At 36.5% G+C, this 20,908-nt stretch overlaps 1 protein-coding gene and 1 pseudogene across 4 annotated transcripts in view; both read right to left on the bottom strand.

Annotated features, from left to right (window-relative positions):
• Positions 1-4,636, bottom strand: part of LOC109112338 (plectin-like) — a 94,293-nt gene extending 89,657 nt beyond the window's left edge. For 2 of the 4 annotated variants that reach the window (XM_042776654.1, XM_042776655.1), the window contains exons 1-3: positions 4,243-4,635; positions 3,401-3,438; positions 1,374-1,664 (exon numbers count right to left, since the gene is read on the bottom strand). In XM_042776654.1, the coding sequence (XP_042632588.1) occupies positions 1,374-1,664; positions 3,401-3,438; positions 4,243-4,399 (486 nt within the window). In that variant the 5' untranslated portion in view covers positions 4,400-4,635. Of the gene's footprint in view, positions 1-1,373; positions 1,665-3,400; positions 3,439-4,242 lie in introns of all 4 variants that reach the window. The other 2 variants (XM_042776653.1, XM_042776656.1) reach the window with 2 other exon arrangements.
• A 1,406-nt stretch (positions 4,637-6,042) lies between these two features.
• LOC109111848 lies at positions 6,043-19,545 on the bottom strand (annotated as a pseudogene).
• Positions 19,546-20,908: the final 1,363 nt, after the last annotated feature.

A 20,908-nucleotide genomic window follows, 5' to 3' on the forward strand; every position in this document is an offset into this window, starting at 1 on the left:
TTCTGTATAATCAAATACTAAACCTTAAATGTTTGTCACATTACATTAAAAGTCCAATTATTTGTTGATCAAACAGTATATCTCTGTATAATCAAATACTAAATACTGAATCAAATACATTTATATACAGCATCATTAAAGGTACTGAATTTACAGTAGCACAGTCGTCGCATTTTGCAAGCAAATATAGTTAACATGTCTCGGGCTTGAAAACATCTTACATAACAGAAGCTTTTATTCCGCTCAATGGCTGGTAAGAAAAAGGCATAGTTGTGGCCATTGGCATGAGCCGGTTAAAGGAGGGGCTGCTATTTAACACAGCACCAGTCTCAGTGCCAGCTTCAGCCTAGTGCACAATGCCTACTAAAATTAACCCTCTAGTGCACTTCATTAGGGGTACAGCTGGGTACATTTAATGATGTTTGATGCTGTTGGGTGGTCCAGATGAGCTTCTACAATTTACATGCATATTTCTTAATTTAGGATATCCTTCTATCAAAACCAGCAAAACTTACTTCACCTTCTTGTCCAAGTCTATTAGCACTGAAGCCCACCTATATGTGTACTCTAAAATAAACTTTGAGCAGATGTACAGTCTTAAGGGTTGTTCACACCAAGGATAATTATAATGATAAATATAAAGTTTTAATAATCATTCTAATAATTAATAATCAATTGTTTCTTCAGGTTGATGAACCATGAATACATTCACAGCTCATAATAATCTATCCTGCTTTAATGAGCTTGAGCATTTAAAGTGGCAGAGTACATAATTGCAGCATGCTTATAATAAACAGAATGTCATTGTGCATTAGTGTAGATGCTATAGTTACTGTTATAGCCATCTTTTTAAATATCATCCGGTGTGTGAACGGCCTTTACAAATGGGCCAAAAATAATGATGCCTCATATTGGAGACAGAGCCATTTTCAATTTTTGTCCAATCAAACGCTCTAAAGAATGAAAATGTCCCACCCCCTATAATGCCAACTGCCACCAATCAGTAACAGCAAAAAACAAATCATGATTCATAGCAACATATTAAATTAAAAACTACTGGAAATAAAATGAAATAAAAATAAAAAGATGACCCTTTAAATGTAAAGAAAACTGCACTCTTCAAGCATCAGGGTTTCAGGGACATAAAACAGAGCCTTATGTTGCTTTAGTAATTAAAATACAAATGTACTTTTAGTATTTTTTATATCTCCATCAACATAAAACACAAAAAGCACCCACAATAAAATATTTAAGATGTGTTTTGAAGAGACACCTAAAGAAAAGTCAAAACCAATGATAAAAGGTGTCTAAACTGATTTGTATGAAAAGTTTATGAATTTTGAAACAAACAGATTTGGCAATGCCATTCTCACCTGCTCAGCAGATGCTGAAGTCCCAGTACCAGGTGCGATGGTGACTTTCAAGTTCCGTCTGTTTCTCTTCCTCACGGTTGTAGAGGGCTTCTCTTCTTTTGCTTCCTTTTTCCTCTCATATTTTCCCTCCTTCTTTTCTTCCTCATCCTCTGTCTTTTTCTCATGTTTTTCCTTTTCTTTCGTCTTCTGTTTCTCTTGAGACAGAGGGGTTGCCAGTTTGATCACCCCGACGATCCCCTCATTAAGCAGAGCCGCAGAGACACTCTTCTTGTCCTTTGGCTTCTTCTTCCGCTGAAAAAACAGTGAAATCAGCGTATTCATTTGAACCTGCAACAAGAACCACCTTTCAAACGTATACAGGTTTAAATAATTTTAGCTGGATCCAAGACAATTCTGAAAAGGCCACAAAAGGGTTATCAGTGAGTTTAGAGACTGTTCGGATATTTCTGACGCCCACTGCCTGGATCACACAAAGGAGTCCTTATCCAACAGCCTGTGAGTGTGATTGAATCTGTCAGGTGCACAATTAGGAGGCAATTTCTATTAGACAAATACGTTTTTAAATAGAAAGCAGGTACAAGAACATAATTCATGCTGGCTTTTATTTCAAGGCCTGAATCAGGGCATTTTAATTACCTAATTGCCATTAACAAATGAGATTGTAGTGTTTTAACATAGCACTTAAATCCAAAAAAGAAATGCAAGAAATTATTTTGGAAAATAATGTTTGTTTTTCTTCTTATTATTTTTTTCTTTTCTTTAATCTGTGTTATCGCAGTACCCAGAATAAATGATTATGGCCGCCATCATCATTTTGTCCATCTGCTCTGTAAATTGCACAAACAAATCTAATTCTTAAACTTTATCTGCCTTTTCTCTCAGGCTGTGAGATAATGTCATTTGGATCTGTTTTTCTCTCTGTCCACTTGGAGGACAGGGGAGGAAACAGCCTTTTGTTGTCCTATAACAGTGTGCAGAGATTCATGCAGACAGAGCTATCACAGGCCATCTCTGTCCTGCAGTCTATCAAACCAGCATGAACACAACAAGTCTGCATAGACAACTGACACAGAGACTCAATAATCTATGCCTTATAAAGCAAATGTTCATCATTTATTGATCATAAGGAATAGTGCATGTACACTGCTGTTTTACTGTGTGCCTTCATATACTGAGTAAACTGTAAGATTTAGTTTTTACCTGCATATAAAATAATTTACCTTCAGTATTTAATTATCACAAAGTACCACAATCAGTTATAGCAAAGTATTTTTCTACAATATAAAAAAAGTTTTCGGATCACTGAAAAGTTGCTGGGGGAAAAAAACTTTATAAAGTGTCATCAAATGGCTTGTTTAACAATACTGGCCTCTAGAGGCTGCTGGGTAAAAAATACATATTCAGAAGCCAGGCATATTCGAAATGGCATACTAGCATGCTAATATTGCTGTTTTTGCAGTATGTACACTACTGTTTAAAAGTTTGGGGTCGGGAAGATTTTTTTAGAAAATGTACTTGAAAGAAGTCTCATACTCACCAAGGCTACATTAATCGATTAAAAATACTATAAAACAGTAATTTTGTGAAATAATATTTACAATTTTAAATTAAAAAATGTAGTTTATTCCTGTTATTGCAAAGTTTAAATCACTTATAACTACAGTCTTGTGTGACACATGACCCTTTCAGAAACCATATAATATGCTGATTTGGTGCTCAAGAAACATTTCTTGTCATTATCAATGTTGAAAACAGTTGAGCTGCTTAATATTGGAAAGCCTTGTAACATGCTACAGTTTTAAACCTTTACCATTACATACTGCTTCGGATCCCAATTGTAAACATAGTAAAATGATAGTATACAGTTTATTTGATGCAGTATGGAGTATGCTTTTATTCCATACTGAACATAACTGAGAATTTCTACACATTTCTGTTAGGAAATGGACAAAATCTGGGCTATATGAGTGTAATGAAAACTAATATCATAACAGCATCGTTAACTTGATAATAGAGCGATGACGTACCTGGCTCTGGTGTTTTGTCTTTGACTGTTTCTCCATGGCTGGAACAGAAACAGAGTATTAAATTAGGTAAAGGACCTGCATGTGGAGGATATTAAACTGAGATCTGCCCACCCAAAATTTTGAATATAAATGAATAATGACAAAAGCTTCTCAACTGTGTGTCATGATATTAATTGAAACATTTCACAAGGAGGATTGTGTATTTTTTTTTTGTCAGTGGAGTAAACTCACTGACAAGTATGTAGGTTAAAATTGTCACAGTAATCATTCAAACAGCAAGCCTGAGCCTGCTTTGAACCTTGACCCCAGATCTCAGAAGGAACTAGTCTTGTTATGTGAACTGCTGCTTTACTCTTTCAGACCCTCCAATGTTTCTTTTAAACACATGGCTCCTGCGTTTGTGGAAACCTACGGGAATGTGTTTCATTTATTCAAAGAATACACAGATTTCACTGAAAGCTACAATTAGTATGTCCAATTTAACAACCATCGCTTTCTGGTCTCGAAATAACTCTCTCGATTGGGTCTTTTAAAGCAATTCAGATCTTGGTTTGGAAATACTGCCATTGCCAGGGAACATTTAATTTAGGGATACTGCTTGACAAATAGTAAACTGTGATTTGAGGAGTCAGCACACCCCTTCAGATGACGTCAAATAAGAGTACATGCATAAACACACAACTCGACCACTTTTCCTTCCTGTGCGCACTAAAAGCAGCCAGCCATGGAAAACCAGCTTATTGTTTTTTTCTTCCTCAAACTCTCTAAAACTACTACTGATCTGGAAAGAGCTTAAGAACTGATTCCAGACAGCTGAGTCAGAATAAAAGCAGCTATATTACCTGAGAGGTATCTCTCCACTGGGGAGGTGGAGCTTTGGATTCCCCAGCAGCAGAAGAACAAGCTCCAAACCAGGAGGGTGGCCAATATCAACACAATCACCCAGAGCACCCGGGCCAGAGCCGGGTACACCAGGGCCCAATCTTGCAGCGCGTCCATACTTAGCCACTTTTCCTTTTCCCCTCTCTGTCTACAGTCTTTCCTCTCTTCTAGCTCCTGTGGCTGTTTCTCAGTGGCAGATGGGCGGCAGCTGTGCAAGGCCACAACCCACGACAGCTCTGGATGAGTGTGTATACGAGTGTGTGTGTTTTCTTCACTGAGCCGAGCGGCACTCACAACCCTGCCTGGATTATCCAGCAGCCACTCCCAGGGCAAAACATCTCTCTCTCACTCACTCACTCACTCACTCACTCACTCACACACACACACACCGGTTCTGAGACCTGTTGGTGAATGGTAGGTATAGTAGCAAAGAAATGCACCTGAGGCACTTTAAAGTGACAACATAGTTCACTTAATAGGTGTGCATATACAAACACTGAGAACATATAAACAGTGTTCTTAAAATGTATTTGGACAATTTAGTCACACTTATAAAAAAGATCTTGATGGGAACTGATCACGTACATCCACTTAGAAAGAAAAAAAAAAAGACAGTAGAATTAATCATTGCTAAAAGGGCTGAGAAAAGTAAAGTTAGTTCTGAGAAGCTCTCTAGAATCATTTTCACATTTTTAAGTGTGATTTCCATGGCTAGACACTTTAAGATTAACTTTTAAAAAAAAAAGCAGCAAAAACTAAATTTATAAGAAACATTATTAATAATTGATAAAAACTGAGAACCAAATCAGCATTGTAGAAAGACTTCTGAAGGATTAGGACAGCTGAAAATTCTATTTTGCCATTATAGCCATTATAAAATATAATATTACTCTAAAAGTTCTTTTAAATTGATCAAATAAATGCAGTCTTGGTAAGCATAAGAAAACAAATTAATTAAAAAAATCCAAAATTCCAAACTTTTCAACAGTAGTGTGGATGCATTACAGACTATATTTTCATGAACAGACCAAACTGATCAGCTTCCAGGAAACATGCATACAGTAAGTTCTAAACAGCACATTTTCCAGAAGCATTTTGTCTGGACTTTGGATGAAATATAAAAATAACCAAAGGAAAATCTGTCATTCAGAGGAAGCTGGTCATTTATGAGTCACAACAGGATCTTTCCATCTTTGACAACACACACCCTGTGTTTTCAACCTCTGGCCCAAAATTACCTGGTCCCCCCAAAATCAAACACAGATGCCCAACATCCTTAGGTTTTGGCTTGCAAACACACTGGAAAATCAATAGGGCTTGACTGGTTTGTGGCAGTCTTTGGGTGAGAAGCCAGACAATGGTGGAAAAGTTAGTCACTGCTGCCACCTAGTGGAGGAAACATGAGCTGAGACATTGCTTGTGCATATTCTTGCCATTACTAAAATATTATCACCACAGTCTTGATACAGAGCTTCAACACTTTATGACCTATGAATATGTGAGATTTTCAAACCCTGACTGTATACATTTCTTTTATTACTTTTTTTGGAAGATTGCTCCTAAAAGAAGTAGTCTAACCAATGAATTGATGTTGAATGGTTTTCTATTGGAATGGAAAATTGTTTTATTCAGCAAAAGAAAAAAAAACTTTTAGAAATATGTTTTTATTTTTCTATGCACACCTGTTTTCAACATTAATAATAGGAAATGGTTCTTGAGAACAAAATCAGTATATTAGAATGATTTCTGAAGGCTCATGTGACACTGAAGACTGGAGTAATGGCTGCTGAAAATTTAGCTTCACAGGAATAAATTGCATTATAATCAAATATATTAAAATAGAAAACATTTGTTTTAAATTGTAATATTTCACAATATTGCTGATTTCACTTGTTGAATGTAAGAAATTTCTTCCAAAAATATTTTTACAAAATCTTACGGACCCTAAGCTTTTGAACCTTTAGCAAAAGAAACTTCTGGGACCTCTTAAGATAATTTCCATGAAGTTAATTTCCATACCTTTTTTCGGGCCTGAAACTAACTTACTAAAATTCTCTAATATTTTCAGGACTGCAGGAACCCTGTTGATAGAGTGTCAAATAATAAGCATGAGTGTTAAAAGTGAAGTGTGAAGAACAAATGAATAAAATAGAAAGACTAAAAAAAAAAATTTCTGTGAGTTTAAGTGGTCTCAAATGACAAACGTCGACTTAAATGAATAATGTCCTTAGATATGAAACAATAGTAGAACCTTTTTGGAAACAATCCTTATTATTTGCTCCCAATAATGACACCAAAATGACACGCTTCACCTTTAACCATAAAAGATTCCAGAAGTATGTTGCAAGATCCTTGAAAATGTGTTCAGAAACACACTTTCACTGTTTATTGTCGTGTCATGATGTTCAAGACAATTACTCGCATAAGGGAAAAGAAAAATGTCCTTTGAGATTACACAATGAACTGGAATAATTAATAAAGTCTTGCCTGGTAAATTCCTTCCTTCATGCAGAATATAGAAAATTCACGGAAACATCCCAGAACTCCGTAGCTCTTGTCATGCTGGAAATGTGTCCATCAATCTTTTGTCAAATGCTCCTAATATAAAACGTGACTAAGTAAAAGATCGTTAGTTAAATACTAAGATGAGGTTGAGGAGTAAGTTGATCTGCTGTTTGCCTTGTGTTTCCAGTCTAATAAAAGCCAGTGTCGCCCAGTTCGGTGTCTAGAAAGGAAATAGACGATCATTAGTGACATCAAAGATGCAGCATATACAGCAGAAGTTTGCTCGAAACTATTTCTTCTATTAAGGGTTTGACATAAATATTTTAAATGGTTAGAATGTTCAGACTCGATCAATGTCTCCAAAGTGAATATCAAGCAAAATGCAGGACGAGATATATGACGTGAATTACTTCACTGACATAAAATCTGATTATCCAGAAATTACACTGAAGAGTCTCGGCTTTGATTCGGAAGTGTGCATGATATTTTGGGGAAATGTACAACAGCTAATGCTGGCTAATGTTCAGTCTAGGGAGAAATGCTTCAACGTTTCACAGTACTGATTCTAATGAGGCTCGGCTGAAGGAAAAAGGGTCCGTCTGAGCACCTTGTGTGTTGTTTGCTTTGAGTCCAGTACCTCGTTCCTGCTGCTGTGGCTGATCTTCTTCTCGATGTTCATGGCCAGCATCTGACTGCGGAACGACAGGCTCTTGGTTTTCTCGATCACCTGCTGATACGGCGACACGGCGTTGTTGCCCATCACCACGTGACCCTGAGTACAAAACACTCATCAGGGAGGAGCAGCGAACTGTTTAAGACTTTAAAAGAACACCAGCATAAATTATCAAAGAACTTTTCTAAGTATTACAGTGAAAAAGTAAAGACTTTAGAGGATTTAGTGATTCAGCATCACTTTGGGGTTATAATGACTTTCAAAACTTTTTTTTACTGAATTACAGCTCCTATGCAATCTTACATTAATATCTTAGGCAGTATTCTTTAACAAACACACAAACAAAGGCAAGAAAACTAAAACTGGCGTGTCCTTTTAAACAAAACATACCCATGCATCTTTTAACTAACTATAAAAACTATCTCTAAGTAATATAGTTTACAACATTTGTCTGTATTAATGTTAGTTTTTAATACAGATTTTCTTTCTTCATTCATGTTAGTTCACAATGCATTAACTAATGTAATTTCTAATTTTAAAATTATGTCTAAGCAAACGTTAAGATTAATATTAGTCAAGATCATAAATGCTGTAGATGTACCGTTTATTAGTTCATGTTTACTACTCTAGTTATTATCAATCAGGACCCTATTGTAAAGTGTTACCAAGAAAAATCACAGACTTGAAACAACATGAGGGCGAGTAATTTTTGGGTGGACTATCACTTTAAGTGATTATATTCATCTTGTGAATCTAAAAGAGAAATTACAAATCCCTTTCAAATGTAAGACTTATCATTTCATAAAGTAAAATTGCTCTAGGCTATGTGCACCTTAGTTAAACAATGAACAAACAGACAGCCCACTTTCACTGTCGGAAGGAGTCTATTGCATCTCAGTCTAATGGTCTTTGTGTTCGGACATGTCTTCTGCACCCCAGAGCTCGCTCACCAGTTTGGAGTCGATTTTGGCATCCAGTCTGGCATTGCGGATCAGGTTTACGATCCATCTCTCGGCCTCCTCGGGGGTCATATTCAGCTTATCTGCCAACATGCTGCCCAGAGACAGGAAGAGCGATGGGTGAGAGGCACAAAATAAGAAATGCAGAGATCGCCTGAGGTCAACAACAAGCTGCAGCTCTCGTCTTCAAACTGGAGTTCGAACAGTCTCGATAAAAATCAATCGGTGTGATAAACAAAAGCTAATGACGAAAAAAGTCGCACCACCATCTCTACGATTAAATGTGAAAACAACAGGGCTCCCGGCACAAATAGTGGTGTTCAAAGGAAATGTTAACAAACATCAAAATAACACCTGTAACAGAGTTATTACAGTTAACTAGAACCATAAAACATTTGTTACTTGAAATATTAACTGATATAAAAATATAAACTTTAGTAAGTTTAGTTTAACTTGTACTAAAATAACTAAAACCAAAATAAAAAAATCATATATCATAAATCATAATCATAATTAAATAAAAATCTTTATTAACAAATAAAACATTAAAATTACAATGAAAACAGAAGACAGAAAAAATAAAACTAAACTATTAATGATCCTTAAATAACACTGATCTGTAAACCCACTGCTGTAAGAATACATCTATCGCAATCTTTAGAATGTACACTATTGTGAAGTCGCTCATCTTTTGTCAGATTTGGTTGGCGTCCATTGATCCTGGCAGCGTGTTGCACTCAACTCACGATTTGATTCACGATTTTATTTAAAATTTAAGATAAATTATAAATTAAATGTGTCCTTTTATTATTGCTTGGATAAAATGCTGCAAATTTCTTTGCAAAATTTAAATATAACTATAATAATAAACTAATATAGCACTTGCATATTATTGCTCTTTTGTTGGTTTTTATTGCTTCTATTGTCCTCATTTTTAAGTCGCTTTGGATAAAAGCATCTTCTAAATGACAAAATTTAAATATAATGTAAATGTAAATAACAAAACTAAATTGAAATTTTGAAACAAGCCCCAAATCAAATCAATCTCTTCATATAAACACAATAAGGCTTTGTCTGTGCTCTTTCCATTTAAAATGAGAGGCAACCACTGCATTTTAATCATGATCCAAACAAAGATGCTGCATACATGCAAAATTAGCAGTTATTAAATTAGATTGTATAATTTTGAAATTTTTAAGCAAAAATGGAATGATTTTACTTCAGTGTTGTGAAACTATACATAAAAATATCTGCATGAAACAGTGGACGAGCTGAACCTGACTCAGATTTACTCTCTGCCAGCAGGTGGTGCTTAAAGCCTTTCCTTGGTTTCTGCTGTAAACTAAACAGGGCTGCACATATGAACTTTAATATGCATTGTACCGAGGCAAAATGAAAAGAAAAAATACCATCTAAATTCTTCTAAAGACAGTAAGTTCCCCTCAGACATGCACTTATATAAACTCCTACCCCTAAATGAATGGTGATTTGTTTAGCATCTCAACCAATTTGAATCGTCACATATTTGAAACGATTTTCAACCAGCTGGCGGTTAATCGTTACATCCCTAGCACACACTGGTCTCTCAGGATTCCTCCCGGGAGGTGGCACTACCTGATGCTGATGCACTGATGGATCCGGCAGAACGTCTCGAAGATGAACAGCCGTGCATTTTCAATGAAATCCTCCAAGCAGGCCACCAAGAAGAAATCGTTCACCAGTACCTTGAAAAGAATAAAATCCATTCAAATGATCTGCTTTGGAAGTTGTGTAAGTGTTGTTAATGCTCCACTCAAAGGCCTTGAGACTGAATTACGTATTTTTAAAATTAACTGAATTTTCTATAAATAATTTTTTTAAAAGTATAAACAGCATTTAAGAGTAAATTAAGACTTTACATCCACAAAACTTTAACAGTAAAGTTTGTAATTTCTGCACACAAACAGAATTGACAAAAAAAACCTGCTTAAAAAAAAAAACTCCCGCCAAGGCTACATTTATTAGATCAAAAATACATTAAAACAGTAATATTGTGAAATATTAGTACAATTTAAAATATCTGTATTCTATTTTAACATTGTAAACTGTAATTTATTCCTTTGATGAAAAGGATGAATTTTCAGCAGTAATTTTCCAGCCTTCAGTGTCACATGATCCTCAGAAATCATTCTAATATGCTGATATCATTCTGTTATGCAGATGTTCAAAAACATTTCTTATTATTTATGTTGAAAACAGTTGTTCTGCTTAATATTTATTAGAAACCGTGATACAATTTTAAAGGATTCTTTAATAAATAGAATGTTTAAATAAAACATTTTTTTTTTGTAAGAATGTAAAAGTCTGTCACTTTTGAACAATTTTTTATTTATAAAAAATAAAAAAAAACTTGCTTACCCTAAAATTTTGAATGGTATCTACCAACCTATTATATATGAATTTACCCCCACTAGATTTTCTTTTCTTTAAAAAAATAATAAAATAAAACCAAAACCACCCTTTACTACAGCTGAACCTAGATTAGCTTTTATAGACACAAATCCTAGAGACATAAACTGAAACTGGTGAAAAGGCAGGGGAGATTATGTTTTCACAGGTCTAAATGCTGAACGCTCCCTCTGGCCCAACTAGGCCACATCTAAGAGAGGAGCTGCCTCAGAGCAGTAGGTCTGAAAACTGACAGCAGAAACGCCTTGAAAAGCCTAGTAGGAAACAGCAGTAAATTACAGTAGACATTTTTTTTCAGTGGATGAATGGCCCTATGGCTCCAAGCAAAGCGCCTATCAATGCTCGTCTCCAACCGATTCCAACAGAGGGAAGCAATGTACAGAGGGAATAACAAGGATGACAGCCCTGGTAGCTGCGTTATACACACACAGTGGGTGATGAACCTTACCGACTCGCACTCTGTTTTTTCTGAGCGCTGTCGAAATCAAAGTTAACGTAGAGACACTCCACAAACTCTGTGATAGGATCCTTGTACGTGTATGACTCCTGCAGAGAGAGCAGAAGCAGAGGGGAACATTAATCTCGTGCTAATTTGACAGCAAGTGCCAAAGACATGGGTATAAAATGTGGCAGCGCCCCAAGAAGCACTCTGATGACTACATTTAAAAGAGACTCTAATTCACGAGCTCTGAATCAATACTTAAAAGGAAACACATCTAGTATGAACATAATGGAATGCAACGGCGCTTGTCGAGCTAGGGACCTCAAAAGAGAATCTGTGAGCTCATTCATCTGAACCATAAAGAGGACAATCTTATCAACAACCCAAACTGAAATAAACTCTTTCAGCTCAGATGCTCCTTTCAGAAAAACACTGCTGTTGTGTGCATATTAGCATGCGTGATTGAGGGATGGTTAACCGGCTGGTTTATCTACATCTTGTCTTCCATATTTATTTAATCTTTAATATTGAAATTAATGTGTTAATGTTGCTATTAATGTAGATTAATTTACAGCTACCATAATATTTATTTTTAGTATGATGTTACTTCGATAGTTCTTTTTTAGCATAAAAATCTTAAAGCATAAACTGGTGTGGTCCACACGATTTGACAATCAATGAATGCAGTAAAATCGACATTTAACATTGAAACATTTGTGAGATCACATTATCCAATTTGTTCATCTATGGCTAACAAACAAATCTGGTTGGTGTTTGGCTGACATGATTCTAAACCAGAGTAAATATATACCCACTAGGGCTGTGCGATTAATCTAAATCGTAATAAAATCATGATGTGAGCGTGCGCGATTTCTAAATCGATTTATAGCACAATTTTCCGCGGTCCCGACCTCCCGCAGTATGCTATCCGATCCAATCAGAATGCAGCGCACCTAAGTGGAGCGCGAGAACAGAACAGACTGGGCATATGCCTAACTCCAAGTTCACACACTCTGTCTGTGATGCGTATTTTTTTCCGAGCCCATGTTAATGGATCAGAACGTTCACACTGCACGCGGTAAAAGATATGAACAGAAACGGTTAGAAATCGAAAGGTGCGAAAAGAATGAATATCTAGCGCATAAGCATAGAGAGAGTTGTGAGTGAGTGAGAGGAGACGTTTTAATTGCGCGCACACTCTCTGGACAAGAGCAGCGTGTATCTGAGCAGCGTGTCTGATTTTGTGACAGAGCAAAAGAAATCTGCGTGCAAACGGAGAAATTCGCGCTCGCGCATTATTTTAATATGCTTTCACGTTACAATAACGCGCTCTCACTGCTGCTTCTGCACCGCACACACATACTAAATACACACTGCTGACGGAGTACGTGTGAACCTTGGGCAATAAATATATTTCAGCACCTGAGGCACCGCAACAATGAGCTCTATGACCAATGCATGGCAAAAAAAAAAAAGCCCTGGACACGGGTCTTATTTTATTTTATTTTAATTTTTTTGCCATATGTCTACACATTTTGTTTGACATCTTTACTTAGTGATTATTTTGACTTGTGTCTGTTCTAGAGGCATGTTAAAACTTTTTGATAAAGCCCTCATTGGTTTTCTTTTGGAAATATGTTTCAAATTTATACTGAATGCATTTATGACTGTAAAGCATGTCTGTGTGTGTCAAAATCGTGATTAAAATCGAAATCGCAAAACTGATAAAAAAAATTGTGATAGGTTTTTTTTGTCAATATCGCACAGCCCTAATACCCACTAGTCATTTAGGCAATCCACTGTCTAGTTAAATTTGCAGTCATCATGCTGACCTGTTGGATGACCTTGACCAGATCTTTGAGGACCTGTCGTCGCTTTCTCACATCTTTGTTGGTGATTACGGCCGTGGTCAGGTAGCGCAGAATGTGAGGGCACATGGTCTGAATAGCGTTCAGGTACCTGAGAAACAAAATACTTTTTTTTTTACAAAATACTTTATAAAATAGTGTTCAAAGGCTTGGGGTCAGTAAACGCTTTTTAAAGAAATGTATACTTTTATTCAGCAAAGACGCATTCAATTGGCCAAAAGTGACAGTAAAGACATTTATAATGTCACAAAATATTTCTATTTCAAATAATTGTTGTTCTTTGAACTTTTCTCTATTCATTAAAGAAAAAAAAAATTATATATATGTATATATATATATATATATATATATATATATATATATATATATATATATATATATATATATATATATATATATTATAGTGCTGCCCTCGAATAAAGATTTTTCTGGTTGACTAGTAGTCATTCACTTTAAGCATTAGTCGACTAATCGCACGTTTATTAATAAACCATTTAAATCATGTTAATGAGCCTTTAATTGCCTAAATAGCCTAATAAGCTCTCAAGCGCACGGATAAAGCTTGCCACAGTGCACCCGCAAAAGTAATGATGATGAATGTGTCAGGGAAAAACAGTAAGAATAACTGCATTAACATTTTAATAATCGACTGATAAACTCGTGTTTTCTGTGATTTCAGCTTAAGAGATGAATTTGGCGACACTGACTCGTCATCTCCACAGTAACGGATGCGCCTGCATGCAAGTTTCATACAGGTTATGTAATCTTAGAATATTTGATTTTTTCAGATTTGAATTAGTTTTTTTTTTTTTTTTGAAAGTAGACATTTCACTCTCCAGTATACATATATTTTTCATGTCTGTAAGGCAAGTATACACGTAGATTCGTGCTCAAGTTCACAGAGGCCATTCATTATTTTACAAAAGTGTTTTGTTGTTATTGTGAGTGCACATAAATAAACGTAGAGGCTTTGCAGATTCAAAAGATGTATTACTCTTATCTGTATGACCAAAATGACGGAGTATTTTAAAGCAAGCGACTGCACCGGCGCCTCCATCTGTCATGTTGTGAGTGCGCTACTCTTCAGCTTTCACACTCCACACACACACTTGAACAGCGCACATTTTTCTAGGTTAACATTAGATTGAGCGGCCATGTCAAGTTGCTACTACTTACATATTTCAGATGATAAGCCATATTTGAGGTTGATGAATGACAGGCGAGCATTTGGATGTACTGTGTTAACACAAAATCCAGTTGACGATCTGTCCATCACGGACTGCGTGACCTCACCACTTCCTGTGGATTTTTTTTTTCCTGTGACCAAGTGACTAATAAAATTTTGGTCGACCAAGCCTCTTCTCGTCAACTTAAGGTTAGTCTACTACTATTCCAAACTGAAACAATCTGAATCAGAATCGAGAAACTGAACCATATCGATTCAGGAAAGCAGTACTGTTATCTTGTCTTAAAAATAAATCAAAATGCAAATTAACATAATTTACTAACCACGAGTGAGTAAAACAAAAAAACAGTGGACAATCTGCTTTGACTGGCTCCTGTTTTACTATGAGATCACAGTGGTCCTTCAAACACTGAACACAGGGTGCGTCATCTTCAAAGTGCTCCGACCGAGCAGCGCTCATTACATGGTCATGCAAACACACACTACCTCCCCTAAAAAAAATAATGCTTTCAAGAACAAATCTCATTAACTGCGAATTTTCCAGCCACCCTCTCTGAAGTAATTGCTGCAAACACAAATTACACTTCCTGGTAAGTCCCTTACGCAAGTGACATAAATTTATGCAAATGTAGTGTGTTGCACATCTACATTCTTTAATGAGCAATTTGAGAGCGCTTGTTATAGCGGAAGAGGGAATTTCTGTAAACGTACTCACTGGGGCTGATAGAGGAACAGCTCGATGATGTTGTCTCTGCCTTTGGGGTGGTTAAAGAAGACAAACAAAGACCAGTGTATGAGCCACGTCCTCTCCTGCAGTGACTGAAGAAGAGAACTCACCGACTGAACCGAGGCAGGAAAGAAAAACATGGTTTAATTAAAAATATGTCAACACTGCTTCAGTCTTCTTATGTCCCACTGTTGAAGCTACAAACAAAGACTAGGAAAGCAAACAAGGCTGCAGTAAACCCACATCCATCCATCTTTGACTTCACCGCAAATAAAAATGCCAAGCATTTACTTCTTACAGCTGATGCAATATAAATGTCATTCTGGTCAATTTTGTCAGGATAGTTGATCTAATGCCCAACGTCTGCTAAAGGACTGTTTTATCTGAGCTCAAAGGAACATGGGTGATCCAGCAAATGAAACAGTGGGAAGGATATTGGATTTCTCCAGCTGATGAAATACAGCTGCAAAAGCTTCTATTATACAGAGAGACAGAGGTTTAAAGGATGCCAGACAGACATACGTTGTTGTCGATGGTCTCTCATAAGCGTGTCAGGTCCTCCATGGCTGCCTCCCAGTTCTGCATGAGGATCTCGGATGCCAGTTTGCCCCAGAGAGAGCTCAGAGCGTTCCTGTCCGTGGAGGGAACCTGGCCATGACAACGAGACATTTTGTCAGTATCAATTTCTCTGGTATTTTTCACAGTTAAATCTCATTGGTACAAAAATCCCACTTCCACAGCTATATATTTCTCTGATATATTATTGCTTTAGCATTGATGTTAAATGAATTGTCATGTCTCGATTGGTTTACGACACAATAATAAACCTACAGCTCTGAATATTCAGCAGTCATTACTCATATCTTCAGTTTCACATAAATATTTAGAAATCATTCTAATGAATAGATCTTTCAAATGATCAGCTTTTATTTGAAATGAATCAATTTTATATATCCTTACTGAATAAAATTATTAATTCCTTGCAAAAATTCTTACTGACTCTAAACTTTTGAACAGTATGCGGTTTAAATATCACAAAAAATTGTTTGAAAAAAAAACAAAAAAAAAAACAAAAATTATATATACAGTCGTGGCCAAAAGTTTTGAGAATTACATAAATATTGGAAAATGGAAAAGTTGCTGCTTAAGTTTTTATAATAGCAATTTGCATATACTCCAGAATGTTATGAAGAGTGATCAGATGAATTGCATAGTCCTTCTTTGCCAAGAAAATTAACTTAATCCCAAAAAAACCTTTCCACTGCATTTCATTGCTGTCATTAAAGGACCTGCTGAGATCATTTCAGTAATCATCTAACTCAGGTGAGAATGTTGACGAGCACAAGGCTGGAGATCATTATGTCAGGCTGACTGGGTTAGAATGGCAGACTTGACATGTTAAAAGGAGGGTGATGCTTGAAATCATTGTTCTTCCATTGTTAACCATGGTGACCTGCAAAGAAACGCGTGCAGCCATCATTGCGTTGCATAAAAATGGCTTCACAGGCAAGGATATTGTGGCTACTAAGATTGCACCTAAATCAACAATTTATAGGTTCATCAAGAACTTCAAGGAAAGAGGTTCAATTCTTGTAAAGAAGGCTTCAGGGCGTCCAAGAAAGTCCAGCAAGCGCCAGGATCGTCTCCTAAAGAGGATTCAGCTGCGGGATCGGAGTGCCACCAGTGCAGAGCTTGCTCAGGAATGGCGGCAGGCAGGTGTGAGCGCATCTGCACGCACAGTGAGGCGAAGACTTTTGGAAGATGGCCTGGTGTCAAGAAGGGCAGCAAAGAAGCCACTTCTCTCCAAAAAAAACATCAGGGACAGATTGATCTTCTGCAGAAAGTATAGTGAATGGACTGCTGAGGACTGGGGCAAAGTCATATTCTCAGATGAAGCCCCTTTCCGATTGTTTGGGGCATCTGGAAAAAGGCTTGTCCGGAGAAGAAAAGGTGAGCGCTACCATCAGTCCTGTGTCATGCCAACAGTAAAGCATCCTGACACCATTCATGTGTGAGGTTTGCTTCTCATCCAAGGGAGTGGGCTCACTCACAATTCTGCCCAAAAACACAGCCATGAATAAAGAATGGTACCAAAACACCCTCCAACAGCAACTTCTTCCAACAACCCAACAACAGTTTGGTGAAGAACAATGCATTTTCCAGCACGATGGCGCACCGTGCCATAAGGCAAAAGTGATAATTAAGTGGCTCGGGGACCAGAATGTTGAAATTTTGGGTCCATGGCCTGGAAACTGCCCAGATCTTAATCCCATTGAGAACTTGTGGTCAATCCTCAAGAGGCGGGTTGACAAACAAAAACCCACTAATTCTGACAAACTCCAAGAAGTTATTATGAAAGAATGGGTTGCTATCAGTCAAGATTTGGCCCAGAAGTTGATTGAGAGCATGCCCAGTCAAATTGCAGAGGTCCTGAAAAAGAAGGGCAAACACTGCAAATACTGACTCTTTGCATAAATGTCATGTAATTGTTGATAAAAGCCTTTGAAACGTATGAAGTGCTTGTAATTATATTTCAGTACATCACAGAAACAACTGAAACAAAGATCTAAAAGCAGTTTAGCAGCAAACTTTTTGAAAAGTAATATTTATGTAATTCTCAAAACATTTGGCCATGACTGTATATATATATATATATATATATATATATATATATATATATATATATATATATAAATAAAGAAAATTATTTATTAAAAAAAAGTCAGACATATCCTTGTATAAGCAAAGCTATTTTTGCAATTTTCAAAAACATTTACAATGCATAATACTTTTGCTTATGTTCGTTTAATTACCTTTTTAAACATCCAAATGTACTGTTTCCAGTTGCTTGTTCAGATAAATTACTAAAAACAAAAGCTGTTAAAGCACTCAGGAAATAAACAAATTAATTTGTTTCTACTTTTCTGCTGAAGGCAGTAATTTAAGAGTCTATTTCACACTTCACAAATCAAATGAACCAAAAAAAAGAGAGATGATAAAACACTAGCGGTCTAGTTGACACAAACAACAACACTTACAAGCACACGGAAGAAGTAAAGATACTCTGCGGCCCCCGAGTAGTTGCCACACTCATACTGGAACTTAGCATAACGGTACAGCGTATCCAAATATTCCTGACGAAACTGAGGGAATAAACATATAGAGCTCATCACTGATGGAATGAAATATTCAACAATGCAATAACCTGTTAATTAGCTTCCCCTAAAAATAAAAGGATATAATTGGATAAGGATAACTGGTTATAGTTGCGAAACTTACACCATGTTTGTCTGCTAAATAGTCAAACAGCATCCTCCCATCTCTAAGAAACAAAAAAATTGCATGGTAGTGGTGACTTGTTATATATTAGGATGCCTACATAACAGCCAAACAAATCAAACAGAAATTATATTTCAAGAAGCAGTAATATGATGACCGCAGACCTGGTGGACTGCATCTGTCTCTGAGTCTCTGGATCTTCAAACATCTTCACAATAGGCTCAGTTTCAGACTGGAGCTGCTTCAGCTGGGCCACCACTGAGGTTCTTTTCTCCCTTATTGCTGCAGAGTTAAATTAACATATGTATAATATACATGCAGCATATAGTACTGCACTCTATTTGAGGTGAAAATCTTCACTATAGATCTGGATATGATTGTATTTAACCCTGTAACCGGTGTATATTTAGGTAGAAAGGGAAAACACTTACAATGTGGAATGTCTTTGTCAGAATACAGGTTCTTGTATACATCCATGGCAAAGTCCACCATGTTAGTGTCGCTGAGAAGATCCAGCTTCCCTTGGAGAAGTTCTTTCTCATTGTAGATCTGAGAAGACGATAAACATCAGATTTAACAGCACTATATCAGGTCTTCTGAAGATCACGTAGAAGAATTCTGCAGCATAAAAACATGATTTTAACAGACGTGCATCAAAGTCAATGCACTGAGATATTACATTTATACTGTCATTTAAAGTACTGTCGTTGTACCAAATGATGGTACCCGATAAGTAATATAGTATTTAACACGTCACAATAATTAATGATGATCTTGTTCAAGTATTTATGGTATTTACGTGGTACTTTAAAGAACACAATGACAGTTTGACCCAGTGTAGAAACACAAAGAGTTCAGAGCTACAGAATAAGAATATAGCTGTTGTGTCAAGGATAAAAAGAGATACATATTTAATGCAATTATGTCTATAAAGAGGTCATTTCTGTTTAATATCTGATACAAAAAAAAAAAAAAATCCAGATCATCTGGCTATTCGACACACGTGGCGCAGCCCATTTAGCGACGACTAAGCAAATAAATATAACCGAACAACAAGTATATACTTAACACTACTGTAATTTATACATTACCTCCTTGACAGAGAGAAATTCCAGCAGCGGAAAGACCAAATGCCGGTCTGGTCAGATCGTACTCCGCCATTTTTGAAATAAAAAGATCCTTTAAAAACTTTATTGAAACACTGATGAGAACAGTGACCTGCTGCACCCCACAAGCACTGTTACTGGTTGGAAAATACTTCTTCTTCTTTGTTAATAGATTGGTACTGGTTATTGTTTCTGTAAAACTATAGCAAATTCATATGGGATCTGCCTTCATCTTTGTGGCATTTTAATTTCTTGTTTTAGTAGAATTAACTGTATGCCAGTAGCCTGGGTCATTCATTTTATGCAGTAAATTATTATACATTTTTGTCATTTAAATATTTTTACAAAGGGGTATACCAAATTCAAAGAAATCGTCAACCTCTGACACATACAGGACTTATAACCTGATTATTTACGCAATAGAAAGTTTAGCATGATGCCTAAGAGGATGAAAAAAAAAGTAAGCATTGAGAATTAGCCTAAATTGAGGGTGAGTGTTTTGAGATCTTTCTGCAGATTAAGTAACCTGTTCTGTAAAAATGCCCAAAAAACAATTTCCCTGCAAGATATAGTATAAGCAAAAATTAGGTGACCTGTTTTTTTCCTTTCCCAAAGGATTGTGGTGGGGCTGCTTGCAGTTTGGGCAGAAGATTTTGTCCCCCAACACTTTCTGTGTGAATGAACCACTGACAGAATATATAGGGTTCATGCACTAACATGCCAAAATTTGCAACTTCAAATAAATTAACTAATATGATTTCCATCTGAAGATTGTGAGTCTAGTCTTTTATCCAATATATGTTGAAATGCATTCCAGGAAAGACCTAACTGGACGGTTTCCTTGGTAATTTTGCAAAGGTTATGTCATATCTTGATACAAGATCAAGTGATCTGATTCTCAAGAAGTTAGTGACTCTCCTTACGATGGACATATCATCTTTCTCAGTCAATTGCTAAATTTGTCGTGGTCCTTGCCCTGTTAAATGTCACAATACATCGTTTGATGTTTTTTTTATAAATGGGACAGATCATCCATATAGCCTTGATAACAGCAAAACATCAGTCTCACTTTTAATCGTGCAGCATAAAAAGCATGAAGGGGCGGGTAATTCAGTATTCACAAATTATACAGCTATAAAGGGCTCATTTAGCAGAGAGAGCACGAGAGAGAATGCATTACAAAGGAGGTCAGGTTTAACTAACCTGTAACTGAGCCATACTAGTCTCAGTGCTGTTCCACCTCATTAATCTCACTTCTGTTTCAACTCCATTGTGAGCATTTTTTACACTGGTGATTTTATCACTGCTTTTCCAGAGCACTTTCCACTATGCCTCATAAAAGCACGAGTTTGACCGATGGCTTCATTTATACTGGACAGCTTCAGGAGCAGGTTGAAGGTGCTCCATGGAAACCAAACAATGGAGGGGGTGCT

The sequence above is a fragment of the Cyprinus carpio genome, chromosome A19, assembly GCF_018340385.1.
Source record: "Cyprinus carpio isolate SPL01 chromosome A19, ASM1834038v1, whole genome shotgun sequence".
In the NCBI taxonomy this organism is placed as follows: domain Eukaryota; kingdom Metazoa; phylum Chordata; class Actinopteri; order Cypriniformes; family Cyprinidae; genus Cyprinus; species Cyprinus carpio.